This window comes from Vigna umbellata, chromosome 7 (assembly GCF_029865625.1).
Source record: "Vigna umbellata cultivar VRB3 chromosome 7, Vumbellata_1.0, whole genome shotgun sequence".
Classification (NCBI taxonomy): Eukaryota; Viridiplantae; Streptophyta; class Magnoliopsida; order Fabales; family Fabaceae; genus Vigna; species Vigna umbellata.
The window spans coordinates 26740602-26757156 of NC_142171.1; the positions used below are offsets into that span (position 1 = coordinate 26740602).

A 16555-nucleotide genomic window follows, 5' to 3' on the forward strand; every position below is an offset into this window, starting at 1 on the left:
AAATACTTTTATTATATTAAACATATTTTATGTGATGTTTATGATGAAGAATGTTATTCATAAAAATAAAATAAACATATTGTACAATCAGAAATATAAATTTTATATTCTTGGTTATACATTTCAGAATACAAAAAACAAAATACATTATGCTGGAATAAAAAATTTGTAATCCAGATCCTACAATCTATAATACAAATTTATATTCCATGTTTATGCATTTCATAATACAAATTTTGTATTTCAGATTATGCATTGTGGAATACAAATAATAAATGTATTTTGAATTATTAAATCCGAAATGTATATTTGAATAAGATAATAGGTACTTTTGACATTTCTCGTACCTTATGGAGATGCAGGAAGAAACTATGGAGGAAGAAATAGTTACCAAATAGATGTCAAATGCAAGAAATGATAATCCAATTACATATTTCAGCAGATTGTACCTGAAACGATAGCATCTGGTATAACTGACAAGTTAATCTGATTTTCTATCACAAATGAATTAAAAAGAAGTAAAGAAAAGTGCTTGTTGTAACATATTCTTACTATCGTTTAAAATCTATAAAAAAATCACAAAATCTTGGATAAAACTCAATAAATAAAGTAGGAGCAACACAATTTTGTGATTTTCAATAAATTTTAGCCAACAATAAGAGTATCCTTAAAGAATGTGGCTAAAAGTATGTTGCCAACATTTTCAATGACTAAATTAAGATTTCCAATTGGATTCTGACACAGATGCTTCTAAGAAATAAGACTGAATAATACTTCCATGTCTTTTTTTGTTTCATAGAAGTTATTAGAAGAATACTCACCATGATATTTTAATTATGAACCAGGCCAAGAATTTTTGTCATCGTTTTCATCATCGAGGATGAGTTTGACACCATTGTTCTTGAGAGCATTCATAACAGCCCAAACCTTGGTTTGGTTCTTAAATCCTTTCTTCCCTACTTCTTTACCTATGTTTGCATGAATCCCTCTTCCTTCTCCTTCATTGAGGCCCTCAACTTTGAGCCGCCTAGCCAATACCTCTCCAACAACAGTAGCTGCTTTAGCATTGCAGGACCTGCCACACTCAAGTGACCCTTTAATGGTATGTTCTGCTGTGGATGATGTTGCTACAATTCGACCATTGCTTCTGTCTACCACGTTTGCAGTGATATACTTCAATGATATGAACAATCTCAGAACATATCGCTTCATAACCGGCATTTTCAGTTGTCTGATAGAGGATGGAAAACCAAGAATGAAAGGAATACAATTATTTATTAATATGAAAGAATTCTTATGGTTAAAAGACAGATGCAGCCTTCATGTCTGAATAAAATCTTAATTCAGGATTACTAAGAGCTGCAACATACTGGTGTAAGTAATTACTCAATTAATTTCAAGATAACATGATATCATAGAGTCATTGACGTGTAACATAACTTGGTAGATAATAGGCCTTCATTCGTAAGTTGTAGATGACTACAGGCATGATTAACTTCATATTTAAACCTCCAATAGTCCATGTTGAAAACAAATTACTCTGGAAATTATGCTATAAATGGGGTTTCATATTTTGGAAATGATGTAAGCTTGGTTTGGAATTTAAAACAAACAGACACTACCATTCCTACATCATTATTTCGAAGACAAACCCCCACAAATTTAAAGGGTCTTGCATAATAGGATGACACGTGGAGGTGGTTTTATCAGTGGTTTGAGTTCAATAAAGAAAACGAAAGACGTGATGTTTTATATGAAAACAATTGTCCATTACTTTCTTCAATGATTTGAAAAACTACCTTAACAGACCCCATTTCTTGCACCTATGGAAGCAGGTAAAATTTCACATGCACGTACAACAAAGAGGAAGTAAATTATTCAAGAGTGTAAAATTTACCTTTTATTTTTTCCATGTTAAATACAAAAATCATTGGTTTTCTAATATATGAAATTAGTATCTTAGGCACTGTTTACAATTCCATTTCCCACAACTATGAAGAAGAAGAAGAAGAAAAAGACTGAACAAGTAAAAAGTTTCAGTGGTTGTTACATTAGGTACCCAATTCAATTAGCTTTACTTTCAAACTATCTTATAATCTTATGTAGGAAAAACCTCTCCAGGACAACAAGTCATTTATTGAAAATTATATAGAGCGCACATAAACCCATAGTCATTAAGATACGAAAATTCATGAGCATCTTGGAAAGGTGAGTCACTATACCCTAACAAATTCCTACCAAGTGCAAGACACTGCTTTACCAACAGGTTTTCTCCAATGCGATGGCTTATTAATGATCTGTACATCTTAAATTATAAAATCAAATATTTTGATTAACAGAAATCTATAATACCATGTACAATACCTCTTGTTGGTTGTTGGTAGGTATTTGTGGTATGTCTAAGCTTCCGACAAATGCAGTTCAAATTAAACGTTGTTGTATCGAGCTTCCTTCAACTTCATTATCAGCTCCAGCATGGAGTTAAAATGCAGTAGAGAAAGATAGGGACTTCAGCATTGATCTACAACATACACAACACAAACAGTAAAAAAAATTGTAGTTTCTAAGTATTTATTCAAATTCTAAAGGATGGCAAATATGTTAAAAGGACCAGCACCGTGCATGCTATAGACAAAGCTGAAGTAGAGGTACAATTTAAGTTCAATCGAATGCAACATTTCATCAAACAGATTATGTGCTGTATGAAAACAGACTACGAAACATAGTTTTCAAGCTCGCAAGTTAACCTTTAAAACCATATGAGTTTTCGTTCGTGCACATAGCTTCCGAGAAGCAAACTCGTTTCTGGAGCATACTCGGTGGACTCGCCATGAACTCACCCAAATTAGCGATCTTGCAATCGAGTTGACGAGTTTAAATTTTTTTTTTCAGCCAAAATGACAGCAATGATGGTCGTTTGGTGTGCAAAAATGGACAAAGATAGGGTTTTTGAAAGACTGAATTTGAGACCTGTTAAGGCTTTCACCAATGCAACTCGGGTTTGGGAGTTTTCTTAAGGTTTGAGACAGTAATCACAAATTACACTCAGTTTACTCGAGAAATGGGGGAGAAAGACGAAGAAGGAGGGGAACAAAAGGGGAAAGTGTACCGTGGCAAAATTGATTTTAGGGTTTCAAGAAAACTAGTTTTAAGGAGAACTTTTTCTTAAGTAGACTTTCACATATTTATTACTATTACTACATGTATTTTATTTCATCAATCTCCCTTTTCTAATGCAGTTTAATTATTTTTTCTTTTTGAAAAAGTATAAATTTTTATTTGAAAATTATAAAAAATTTGTTTGGAAAATTTTTTTATTTAGAAAAAATATACGAAAATAGAAAATTAAAAATATAACAAAATATCAAATCTTTTAATTGAAATTTATAAAATTTTTAAAATAGAAAAAATATTAAAATTAATGAAATATTTAAAAATATTGCAAAATATATAATTTTTTAACTGAAATTCATAAAATTTTGAAAATAGAAAAATTATTGAAATTTATTTAAGAAATATTATTTTGGAAAAAATATAAAGTAGAAATTTAAAAATATAGCAAATATTTATAATGAATTTGATTATTTTTATTGTATTTAAATATGTAAATGTAAAGAAATAGGATTTAGTGTTTTATATTTAATTATTTGAATGTGAATATGTTTTTACTTTGACTTTTTTTTCTACAATTTTTTGAATTTTGCTTTTCTATATAACAGTTGAAGTTTTTCTTCCAATATTCAATATGGAATCACGATAAAAATAAGAGAGAAATTAGAAATTTAAATATAGTATATTAAATGTTGAACTAATGTAAAGTTTGATTTTTCTAAACTTATCCTAATAAGTTTTTAATATAATTTTAAATTTGTTATTGCATTTCACTTACGAGTCTATTAAAATAGTCCTAAAAAATTGTCATTTTTCACTTATTATAACCATCATTTTTACTTATCATTATAATTACTATTTTTATTATGAAAATGTCACTAGTAAAACTTATAATGATAGATAGACTACACTCTCTAGTAAAACTTATTATGATAGATAGACTACACTCTCTGTAATTACAAAATTTCACTTTTTTCATTAATTACTTTTAAAACCTAATTTAATTTTGCAAAAATTTCTTAGTAGAAAAAAAAGAAATCTATGATGACTTATTATAACAGGTGTAATCCACCTGTCATGATAATTTGATCGATGACATTTTTCTAATAGAAATAATTGTTATTATGACATGTAAAACAAGACCTGTTATAATAAATTGACAAATGACATTTTTATAATAAAAGTAATACTTATTATGATTGTAAATAGGACCTGTCAAAATAAGTGAAAAAAAACTTTTTATGATAGATGTAATTGACTCGTCATAGTAAGTAGGACTCGATGACAAAATTAAAATTATGTTCAAAATTTATTATGACAAGTTTAGGAAAAACCGTTGTAATAAGACTTTACCATAACAATTGGTTCAACACTTGTCATAGAATGTTTAAATATCTAATTTTTGTCTTGATTTAGTATCATTTCACCCAATCCTCTTTTGTTTCTCTTCATGCATAATCCCATGTATAATCTTTCCCGTCGTCCACAAGTCATTGCCTCCCACATCATCGATGCAAGATGATGTTGCCTCCCCATGTCGTTAGTGCAAGATGTCATCGTGTTCACTATGATCTTTGCCTTTTATGTTATTGACACCTCTCTCCCAAACTCAACCTTATTTTTGGACCATTGGAGCTCACCCAGTCATCTCCAACGAGACCACTACTGACTATAAACAAAGCTCTATCATTTGTTAAGACAATTCGTCTAGAGAATAAATCATCTAAGCAACTTAGGTTTTGAAGGAATAACATTGCTGACTATAAACAAAGGCCTACCATTTGTTAAGACAAGATTGTCTAGAGAATAGACCGTTTAAGCAACTCAAGTTTTGAAGTTTAACAAAAAGTATTAAATGAAATATTGTTGTGTATGAAAGTTGGTTTAAAGAAATAACATCTAAGAAAGGAATATTTTATAAACATTTATATTGTAATTATGTCTAAGAAATAACGTCTAAGAAATAAACAGTGTCGTGTAAGCAAGTCTGCTTTGACAAGTTGACTTTAACCAATGACTCTTGTACACAAAGAAAGACAATACACAAGAATCAAGGCCAAAAGCTTAGTCTAATGGAAACTTCTCCAAGAGCCTTTAAATAGAAGATCATTTAGATGAAGAAAAAAAGAGGATAACATACAAAAAAAATATTCATCTTAAGAAAAACGTTCAAAAGAAAAGCTCAAGAAAAGAAAACATCTGAGCAGAAGAAAAGAAAAGAAGACAATCAATACTCTTGAGCTTCATTGTAATATTTGTTTACTCTTGTAAAAAAGAGAGAGAGAAAAAAAAGAGAAATACCTGCGAGTGTTTAGACTACATTGTATTGTACTTACATCCTTTATGTGAGAGTAATAGTCTAAACAACTTGTAAGCAATCATTGATTACAATTCTGAAGATAATTAAAACACTTGTTGAACTCGGTGGAGTTAAGAAAATCTAGACAAGGTTGTCTAGTACGAGGAGTAATGCAAATACTTATCTAGTTTAGGATAACGTGAGGTTATTCGCTGACTAAAAAGACTAGGAGTGGTACGAATATTCATCCAGTCTAAGGTAATAGGAGGTTATTCGCTGATTGAGAAAACCAAAAGTAGTGTGAATACTCAGTTGTAATCTTGTTAAAGATTATAGTGAAACTCTTTGTGGATGAGACTGAACGTAACTCATTTGCAGTGAACTAGTATAAAAATATTTATGCAATTGTTGTTGACCTTTTATCTAAACACTTTTCTTATAAAACATGCACTTTCATTTTTATTTCTATATATATAAGAAACTTTCACACTAAACAATTCTTATTCAACAAAGAAGGTTCTTATAAACATTGTAGTATACGTGTTGAATAACACGTTAAAAGCAACTATGATTCAGAATCATTTACAAGGTCGAAGTACTTCATTGTACACATAATTGAAGTCATAGGCCGTGTTTAGACAAGTAATAGTTTAAAAATATCAGTTTTGAAAAGCTCTATGACATCGATTCTCCAGAAACTTGAAGCCATAAGTCCTTTTGAAACAAGTAATAATTTAAAACGGTTAATTTTGAAAGATTTTATGACATTGCATAAAATTGATGTCATAAATCCTATTTAGTTGAATAAATAAAATATAGGCATCAGTTTTTTAAATATTTTAAAAATTTGACCAACCTTTAGATTTTGGTTGCTGAAACAACTAAAGCAAAATCGAGATATGACTTTGGTTAATTATATAACTAAAGTTATATGTCCTTTTCATATAAATAAATAAATAAAATAAAAAAGCACAATTTTTTGAAATATTTTGAAATTTTGACGAATTTTTAGACTTTAATTTTTTATTAACCGAAATAAAAAGATATATATGACATTCTTTTAAAATCAAAACCTATATTATATATTTTAAAAAATTTATAAAAAGGTTTATCATTTTATATTTTGTTTTCATCAAAATCGAAACCTAAGATAATTTTGTACTAATGTCTTAATCTACTAGTTAATCATTAAAAAAATAATTATCACAGAAGTATCGGGTTTATATACTTATATATAATAATAATAATAATAATAATAATAATAATAATAATAATAATAATAATAATAATAATAATAATAATAATTAGAGTTATCACCCGCAGGACAACCCGGTCCATCAAACCCTTTGAGTCAGGTTGGGTTTGAAAAAATTGTATTTCTTTTATGCGGGTCAGATTTCAACCCAGTTCATACGGGTTGAAACTGTGGTGGGCCGGATTGGTCCACCAATCCACCTACCTAATTTTATTTTATTAAAATTTAATTTTAATTTTATATATTTTTTTATTATTTTGTTTTTGTTTGAAAAATTTATTTAAGTTCCTTATTTTCAAAATTAATTATAAAAAATTTGTAATTTTTTTTATTTTAAAAAAAATTTAATTAAGTGAGCCAATAAGTCAAACTATTTACCCACCAACCAGGTCGAGCCCAGTTCGAATATTTTTGCCTCGTTAATAAATGAACCGGACTGGGTTGACTCACTAAGTGACCAACCCGTGATGGACCGAGTCGGGTGACCTGTTTTGACAACTCTAATAATAATAATAATAATAATTATTATTATTATTAATATTATTATATGTACTTACAAGATAAAATTTTAATTGACCAAATATTATTTTAACATTTTAAACATTATTAGAACACCATGAGGATCAGCATATTTGTAAATATATAGTCTTTTATCAGCAAAATATACTTGTAAATATAAAACAGATTAGAAATAGCAAAGCTGCATAAACTAGAGATTTACTAATCACATAATGCCACTCATACAGTAATCAAATACTATGAACAAAAAGGGAAGCTGATACAATATAACATAAAAACTAGATTCACTGGCCAAAAGAAAACAAACAGTTCAGAAAAGATCAGATGCTACAATGTTTCTACTTATAGAATTTTACTCACGAGCCACAACCACCACTTGTTTGCCGACATTGCGACCACTAAAGAGGCCAACCAAGGCTGCAGGGCCATTCTCAAGACCCTCAACAATGTCTTCCACATACACAACCTTCCCTTCTCTAATATGAGGCAAAACAAACTCCAAGAATTTGGAATATGAATGGTAGAAATCATTTACAATAAACCCTTCCATTTTAATCCTCTTAAATATGAGATGTGCTAAATTTGTCACACCTTCTGGTTGAGCAAGATTGTACTGTGAGATCATTCCACAAACAGGTATTCGACTATGGAGTCTCATATTTGGGAGTACTGCATCAAGTGTCTTCCCCCCAACATTCTCAAAGTATATGTCAATGCCTTCTCCAAAGTACCTGATTTCCAAATTCACCACTCACTACTATTGCTTCTGATATCAGGTACACTAACTTCTAACATTTTCTTTATGGAAACAAACAATATAAACTCAAATTTCTCTGTAAGGATAATGTTGCATACTAACCTTTTCAAAGCTGCATCGAGGTCTGGCTCCTCCTTGTAGTTAAAAGCTTCATCAAATCCTAACTTATTCTTCAGCAGATCCACCTGGTTGCAAGCCACATTCATTTTAGTGCATGAATTTCTAACCTTGTTCATCATACTGCTTTACAACAATGTTTCCGATTAAAAAGGTTTCACCATCAATGCTTTCTGAAACAATTCTCTTCATGAATCTCTTTTACTGATGAAAACAAAACACCTTTTTCAAGTATAAAATATATTTTCAGAGTGAAAATTATAAATAATAATAGTAATAACTTGCATTGACTGAAACAAACTTCATGTACTTTAGTTTCTCCAACAATCTAGAAAAATCGCAGAAGTATGCAACATGCCTAAATGATTTATAATTGAAAGAAAAGGATTTCGTTGTTGTTGTAATTAGGCTAATTGAAAATAATTGTCTGTTAAACAATACAATGAATATCCTAAATGTTATGAAACTAATAATAATAATAATTGAACAAATACCTTCTCTTTGCTTCCAGCACTTCCAACAACATAACAACCGCTCAACTTGGCAAATTGGCCAACAAGTTGACCAACAGCACCAGAGGCAGCTGAAACAAAAACATTTTCTCCTTTTTTTGGAGAACCTATTTCGAAGAAACCAACATAAGCAGTCATCCCAGGCATACCTGTGACCAGAAAATAAAAGGTTATGGGTCAAAAGGCCCGACAAAATGATAAAATCATGCAAGAACATCCATAAGCTTGCATACAAGCTTGCTGAGATTCATTCAGAGAAGAAAATAAGATGGGTAAAAAGGCTCAACTAAGTTATATTATAAAACCTTGCCATATCATAAGCTTGCATGCAAACTTGATAAGATTCATTCAGGTGAAACAGAATAGATTCAGACATGAATAAGTATCTGACATGGCTACGTGTCAAGACCATTATTTAGAAGTGTACCACTTCTTAGGTAAAAATATGAGAGGAAAGATGTGGCTGTAATGTAACAAACAAATATACATATGTAATGAATAAAGGATTAATTTCAACATAACTTTGATTGAACATTGAAAATGCAAGCAAAAGCATTGTAGGAAAAAGTAGCTGGATAACCTCCTCCAATTTTTAATGTGCATCACTCACTAAGATGAAAATAAATTGAAATTGTTGAATATATACGTACCAAGAATTCCAGTGTAGTAGGAAAGTGGGACATCAGTGTGCTCAATTTTGAAACATATTTGAGATGGGGAGATAAAGCTATACTCTTCCCATTTGGTAATTCCCCAAACCAAATCACCTTTCTTATAATCTGGATGTCCAGATTCCAACACTTTAGACACTCCATATCCTGTTAATGGCTGCAATATTGTTCATTTACATAAGTTATCAGCCACATCAATTTTAACTTAAGACTACCTCTGTTGATGTTTTAGGTTTTCTCTTTTCTATACTTAAAAAATATCCATTTAGTTTCTAGATACATGATTTCAATATTTGTTTATTTTTCATAAATATTTTTTTAGTATTTAAAATATATTTTTTATCCTCTAAGATATAAATTTATGAAATTGGAAAGAGATTAGAAATAGTATTCAAAGACTACAAGTATCTTTTAAATATATAAATAAAAAACAAATTTACTTATATAAACCAAAAGTATGAGTAGAGTGTATTTGGAGTAGCTTCTCCATAAACATTTTGAAAGGAAAAAAAAATATATTTATTTGTTTTTACACGAATTAGAAATAATAAAAAAAATGGAAAATAATTAGAAAAAATGATTTCACTACATGTCTAAAAGGATATATAAACAGTAAATATTCATGTCTAAGATTATCTTCTCATTATACATTGGATTACCTCTAAAAAGTTATGATAATTTTTTTTACCTTTCGGTGGTGGTTAAAAAATTAATTTGAAACAAAATTATCTAAAAAATTACCTTTTCAAATACATGTTAATCTTAAAGTATACATTCAAATAAAATTATATTCTAAAATATTAATACAGATATCTATTTAAAATAAATAAAATAAATCATAAATTTAGATAAAAATTAATCCCTAAAAATAACTTTAATTTCATAAACCTAAACCAAAACCTTAAATCAATAAAATAAAATCTTAGCGCAATTTTTTAATTATCAACGTTTCTCTAATCTTTGCTAACTTAATTTTTAAAAAATATAAATATAAATTGTTAAAATTAGTATACTAAAATCTAATTAAATTATATACACATACATATTTAGATATTTAATATTAACGTGTAATAAATAAAACCATCAAACCAAAATATTTGAATCCAGTCATACCAAAGAAAAGGTTCAGACCAGGTTACAAATACAAATTCTTTTACAATGAACAAAAACTATCTGACCAACAAAATGTTAAATCATATTTATTTTTTTAATTCTTCAACTAATTATGTTCTGTATGAAAGCTTGAAGTTATCTCACAAACACTAAAAGATGAAAAACTTCGTAAGAAGATTGAAATGTGAAGAAACATTGAAATTTAGATCTAATTCCATCTCAAAACATTAGCTCAATCATTATTATAATTATTGTACGAAAAGGTTGAAAGTAAAAGATAAAGCAACATTAAAAGATGAAAAACTTTAAAAGATTGAAATGCAGGTAACATTTTGAATGCATTTACGTATTACATAAACTTTTAATTCTTAATCATAACATTTTCAGAAGTAGAACAGTGTTAAAATGTAGAAAAGAAGTGCAGTGTTGGAAAAAAGTTTGATGACTCACAGCATCAGGTGTGTAGTGATGATATACATCAATGGCTTCCATCTTGATCATCAGGACTCTCATGACAGGGTCGCAAGAGAGGTAGAGGTTCTTCACAATCACCTTATCGGAACCTTCTGGAAGCTTCAATTTGATCCTTCCTTCCACAATTTTCATGTCTGATTCCTTCGGAAAACCAACCACATAGTCTCTTAGAACCACTCGCTTGTTCCTCACTTCCGCCATTGGAATTTGCCGGTACAGTGATAAGCTTTGTGAGTGCGTCGGTTATGGAGTCTCTTTGCTCTTCCCGCTGCTTCCAGTATTAGAAGCATTTATAGAGGGAAATGATTAGGGAGAAGATGGGAAAATCAAACGCTACTCTTCTGTTAGATCCTTATCACAATTTTTTATTTTATTTTTTTATTGAAAATATATTTTTCTCCTATCACAGTTTTTATTTTTTATTTAATTAACAGTATTATGAAAGGGATTTAAAAATAAAAAAATGGAAATAATAATTATTTGTTTATGAGATTTAAAACTAGAGTTACATCCATTTGTATTTATTTGACACTAAAGATAAAATGATTATAAAAAAATAAATTTTTATATTTTTAAAAAGAAAAAGAAAAATAAAAAAATAGTAATATAAAAAAGTTATATGTCTGTCAAAGTCTCTTTTGGTTTCAAAACGTAAAGTATTCTATATTAAATTTAATTTTTTTAATATAATTTTAATATTTATTAAAAAGAGTTACTGTGATTTTTTTATTATATCAACAATAACCCATACTTTTATATATAAAGATAACCCATACTTTTATATATAAAGATTTCTCCTTTTAGTATTTATATTTGTTTTCTAATTTCACTCTTTAAATAAATCTTGTAAATTAAAATAATTATTTTATTAATTTTATTTTTTAAGTAATAATATTTTAAATTTATCTAATACTTTTTTTAAAACTTAATTATTTTTTAATAATAAAACTACTAACAAAATAAGTAAATATTTAAAACAAAATTACAAAAATTAGTTTAATTTTACACTATAATAATAATTTTACTATTTTTTATTGTAAAAAAAAGTATAAAGATACATCACATGCAATTTTACTAATAATATTAAAATATAATAATATTACGCACACTTTTTCTTTTAAAAACAAAAACATATCATTCTATTAAATCATAATTCTCTACCATAACAATAATCTAATGAGAAAAACACTATATTTTTTAATAAATATTAAAATCAAGTTGAATAAAGAAATAAAAAAAAACAGTAAACCTAAAAATATTGAAAATAAAATATATATTAAGCCAATTTAAATTTAATTTAATTTAATTTAAAAAATATTAAAAAAGTAAGAACTGGTCATGATGCACGTTGGTACTCGTCTTCAATTATTCCTCACTGTGAAGATTCAAACAAAACTTTGGTAGCCATACAAATGTAACAAACTTTGTGGTGCTAAAAACTGTTGAAAAAACTTTGTGATTCTCATTTTCCATTCACTTTAAAATATCTTTATAGTGATTTCTGACGAAATTAAATGGAATAAGTTAAGCTTTTTCAATTTTAAAAAAATTCTGCATGACAAATAGCTTTCTGGAGTAAGAAACCCTTTCTTCTAACTTACACGTGCAACTTATGTTAAACGAGTCAAACCTTTAAAATTGTGGTATAATCCCTGAAAATAAGGAAAAATTAAATAAGTGTATTAAATTTTAAGAAGAAAAAAATGTTAGGATAAAAATGAAAAAAGTTTGTACATCTATGCTTGACAATTATTACTATAAATTGTTTTTTTTAGCAAATAGTTATTGTATTGTATGCGTACTATTATTCTATAACGAGACCAACCAGACGACCGTGATGAGCGAGACGAAGTCAAGCAGTGATTGAACGTGATAGAGGTCCTCACACAAGACCGAACAACCATGAGTAAAACGTTCGAGCTAAAGTCAATAATCAGGTCTTTCCGCAAAGTTTAAGGTAAATAGTAATTAGGGACATTGGGCTGAAATTGGGCATGATTAAGATTTCAACTATAAATACAGGTCAAAGGTAAGAAGTATGTGTTTGCATTTATTGCACATTTATTACTTTTACATTGAAATAGACCGACTTAAGTATCGAATGGTACACCTTCAGAAGGTGGAACGAAGAAGAAGGTTAGAAGAGCAGTTACGGAACGACCTCCCAAAAAAAATTGTGAAGGTGTTAGTGACTCGACCTCACACCCAAAATAGTTACATTTTTTTAAAAAACATATTTATACTTGGTGTAGCATCTTTGAAACTATCCCAGCATTTATAGTTTGATTTTTTTTCTTATAAAAACTTCATTACATTTTCGTATTTTTATTGCTTGAAATAAAAATTAGTTTCTATTTGACATGTAAAATTGATAAAGGTATATGTTATTTATTTCTTACCTAAGCATTTATTTGAAGAAGAAGAAGAAATTCAACCCCTTTGGTTATAAGTTTGTTCATTTTTTATCGTTTTTCATATAACACCATTCTTATAATAAAATAAAATAATAAAAATGTCTGTTAATAATTAAATCGACTAATTAAGTTGTATAAAAAAAAGCAAAAGAAAGGTATTTGCAAGTTGATTTTTAATATAAATTGATTCTGTATTTATTTTTTTTAAAAAAATATTTGTTAAATTGGTGGAAGATATGTGCACAATAATAATGTAACTGTATTTGTGAGGGAGATTCTTGAAAAGTCTACTATCACACAAATATGAATTTGTTCTTATAAGATTGAGAACACTCTTTAAAAAGATTTCATACAGTCGTTTCAAAAATTTGAGGTAACTTCTCGAAAAGAAGGAATGTACTTCCAACTTCATGCTCAAGATCCTCGTTTCTTCAAGATTGAAAAAGTTGTGTGTTTATAAAAGACACTCTCATGTCTAAGTTTGCTGAGTACGTCAGATAATACTTAATATTATAATAATGAATGTATACTATTTACCTCAATGATTGTACTATTTATAGGATAATTATGACATTTGTGAGACTTCACTTATATGGATCCAATGGCCCATTTACCTCATGAGTCAGTTGTTTGATTTAAGTTATGCTAACTTATAGAGTAATACGCCATTAGTTTTGTTAGTTCGAAAAGTAGTTGGACGACTGACTTATGTCCAGGTAGTGATGGTCATACAGGTCGACTTGTGGCTGAATAGAAGTGTCAGAAAGTTCACTATTAGCCTTGAAAGGCGACACATGGTTCTGATAGGCGACACATAGTCCTAGTAAACAATACATAACTCTCAATAGGTGACATATAGTCCTGATAGGCAACACCTAACTCTCGATAGGTGCCCCTAGCTCAAAGTAAGTGATACATGGCTCTCGGTAGGCGACACATAACTCTCAGTAGACGACACTTGGTTCTGGTAGTCGACACTTGCTTTTGGTAGTCGACACTTGGTAGGAGACACCTAGCTTTGGTAAGCGATACCTAGCTCTGGTAGTCGATGCCTTATAGGCGGCACCTAGCTTATTAATTGCTTTTGACATCACCAACTCGAAACAATTATTTTGGTTTCAACATTATTGACACAGGATACTTCGTCTTTATAGGAAAAGAAACTTTGCAGTAGATTCCACGAACACTACGTTGAACATTCTTCTTCCATCGGGGAGGGTTCTTCCTCCATCGAGCGTTGATGATGGAGCATCAACGACGATAAGTCTTTGTAGTAGATTCCAGTTTTGCTATGAGAAACCATGATCAATTCTAAATTTCTTGCGTCTCGAAGCTCGAACATGCACTCTCATTCTCAATTTGATTTTCATAAACACTAATTTGGTCATGTTTTGATTTCAAATTTCAGAAACCCTTTTTTCTAACCTTTTAATTAAACATTTTCCACCTGCATATGCCACGTCATTAAGTTATTCCAGCTCACACTGACAAGTCATCTGAAAGTTAACCCCGTTAACCCAATTTAACGACAGGGAGCCAATTGCTTCAACTTTTCACTTTTAGGAACCCAATTGAGAAAAAAAAGAAAGCAACCTATTTGAGAAAACGCAACATAAATAGGGACTACGAGAATGATTAAACCTTCATTTTATGAATCATATACAAAGGTAACCACTTTTGTATGTAAAAATGTATATACAAAATATTTATATACAAAAATGCCTATACAAAGGCATTTAATGTATTTTATTGAATCATGTTTTAAGAAGTTTTCTTTCTTGTTTTTGTTGTGAAAACAGAGTGTCTTAAAAAAAATATCTTTTCAATGTGATCCTTCTTTTGAATGCAAAACTCACATAAAAGGTTATCGTTATTTCTCATTTTGTTGGTGATTCGCTCCACAAACATATGTAGTCTATCTTGCAAAGGAGGGAAATCCAAAATGGTCTAGCAATTCCTTCTTGACTTCCTTCTTTAGTCAAGGAGCTTCCTTCACAAGTAAAGGAGCTTCATCTGCTAGGCATATGATTCCTCCAAGCCTCATGGAGTTTTTGACCCTATTCCCCACCTATAAATAGGTGTTTCTAATTTCCTTCAAAAGACACCTTCACTCACTATCTTTTCTTTTCGCCACTCCTTTTATCTTGAGTTCTTTGCTCTTACGAGCTTGCTTACTAGTCCTTGTTGCGAGTTCCTATTATATTTGGGGGCTTACACACAACACACCGCAAATAAGTTCTTAAAGGCAATGATCATCCATGCTCCAAGAAATTGATCTTGTTCATATTCTTGTCGACATTTTACAACAATCTTAAGGACTTTTGTCTGACAGTATGAATATCGACAACAAATCTACACTGAAGAAACCAAATGATGTTTCTACAACATAGTGTACTTTTGTGATACCTTTCCTAGATGTTTTGAAAATTGAAGTTTTCACTAGTAAAAAACTCTAATGTTGGTAGGAACACATGCCTACCTTGTTAGACATGTATGGAGTTGCTTTCGCTCTTACCCCTTCCTAATATGACTCTAATACTTTTATAAAACAAATTGAAGATTTATGAATAAGGTATGTCGTCACACCTTGCTTAATGCATTATTTAACCATATGTTCGTTTTGTATTTCTTCTATAAAGAAACAAAAGATATTTAAGATTCTCTTATTCTTAAATACACTATTAAATATGTCATTAAACGAAGGTTTGTTATCAAAAACTATTGTTGGGAGATGATCAAGGATAAAAACATCAAGATTACGCTAAACAAATGCCACAAACTGCTTAAAGATATTAAAGTAGAGATCATAGCCCTACCTCAAGAAGGATGAAACTTGCTTTGTCTGTGGGAAGCCGAGCCAACATGTATCTCAATGTAGACATAGGGTCAAGATTTTGACAATCCTCCTTAGAAAAATATAATTGAAGGGGAAGATATAATTGCTTTAGTCATTTCACAAGTGAACCTTATGACCAATGTGAACAAATGAATGATAGATTCTACGGCTACCCAACACATTTGTGAAAGTGCATTTTTCTCTTATCTAGTGTGAGGGATGAAGAAAAACAAGTTTATCTCGGTAATTTCAGGATAACCTTTGTTCTATGAAAAGGAAAAGTTGTTTTAAAACTCACATTTGAATAGATTCTGATTTTAAACAATGTGCTACATGTGACATCTATTAGAGTTAATTTAGTCTCTCTAGTATGATTAATAAAATTTAAGGTTAAAGTGTCATTTGAATCTACAAAATTGTTATGACAAAGAATGATGTGTTTACAAAATAGGATACTACTTTAGAAGACCAATAAAA

At 29.4% G+C, this 16555-nt stretch overlaps 2 protein-coding genes across 3 annotated transcripts; both read right to left on the reverse strand.

Annotated features, from left to right (window-relative positions):
* Positions 1 to 79: 79 nt before the first annotated feature.
* Positions 80 to 3143, reverse strand: LOC124847521 (Ribosomal L18p/L5e family protein). 2 transcript variants are annotated; one of them, XM_047325028.2, is made up of 4 exons: positions 2748 to 3143; positions 2365 to 2521; positions 822 to 1231; positions 80 to 464 (listed from the first exon to the last, which is right to left on the reverse strand). In XM_047325028.2, the coding sequence occupies exon 3, from the start codon at positions 1219 to 1221 to the stop codon at positions 835 to 837; it is 387 nt and encodes a 128-aa protein (XP_047180984.1). In that variant the 5' UTR covers positions 1222 to 1231; positions 2365 to 2521; positions 2748 to 3143; the 3' UTR covers positions 80 to 464; positions 822 to 834. The 2 variants fall into 2 exon arrangements, with proteins under 2 accessions (XP_047180984.1, XP_047180983.1); XM_047325027.2 differs by having other exon boundaries at positions 80 to 449; positions 2748 to 3142.
* A 4223-nt stretch (positions 3144 to 7366) lies between these two features.
* Positions 7367 to 11127, reverse strand: LOC124824737 (2-alkenal reductase (NADP(+)-dependent)-like). Its single transcript, XM_047297238.2, has 5 exons — positions 10805 to 11127; positions 9221 to 9398; positions 8553 to 8719; positions 8044 to 8126; positions 7367 to 7915 (listed from the first exon to the last, which is right to left on the reverse strand). The coding sequence occupies exons 1-5, from the start codon at positions 11027 to 11029 to the stop codon at positions 7537 to 7539; spliced, it is 1032 nt and encodes a 343-aa protein (XP_047153194.2). The 5' UTR covers positions 11030 to 11127; the 3' UTR covers positions 7367 to 7536.
* Positions 11128 to 16555: the final 5428 nt, after the last annotated feature.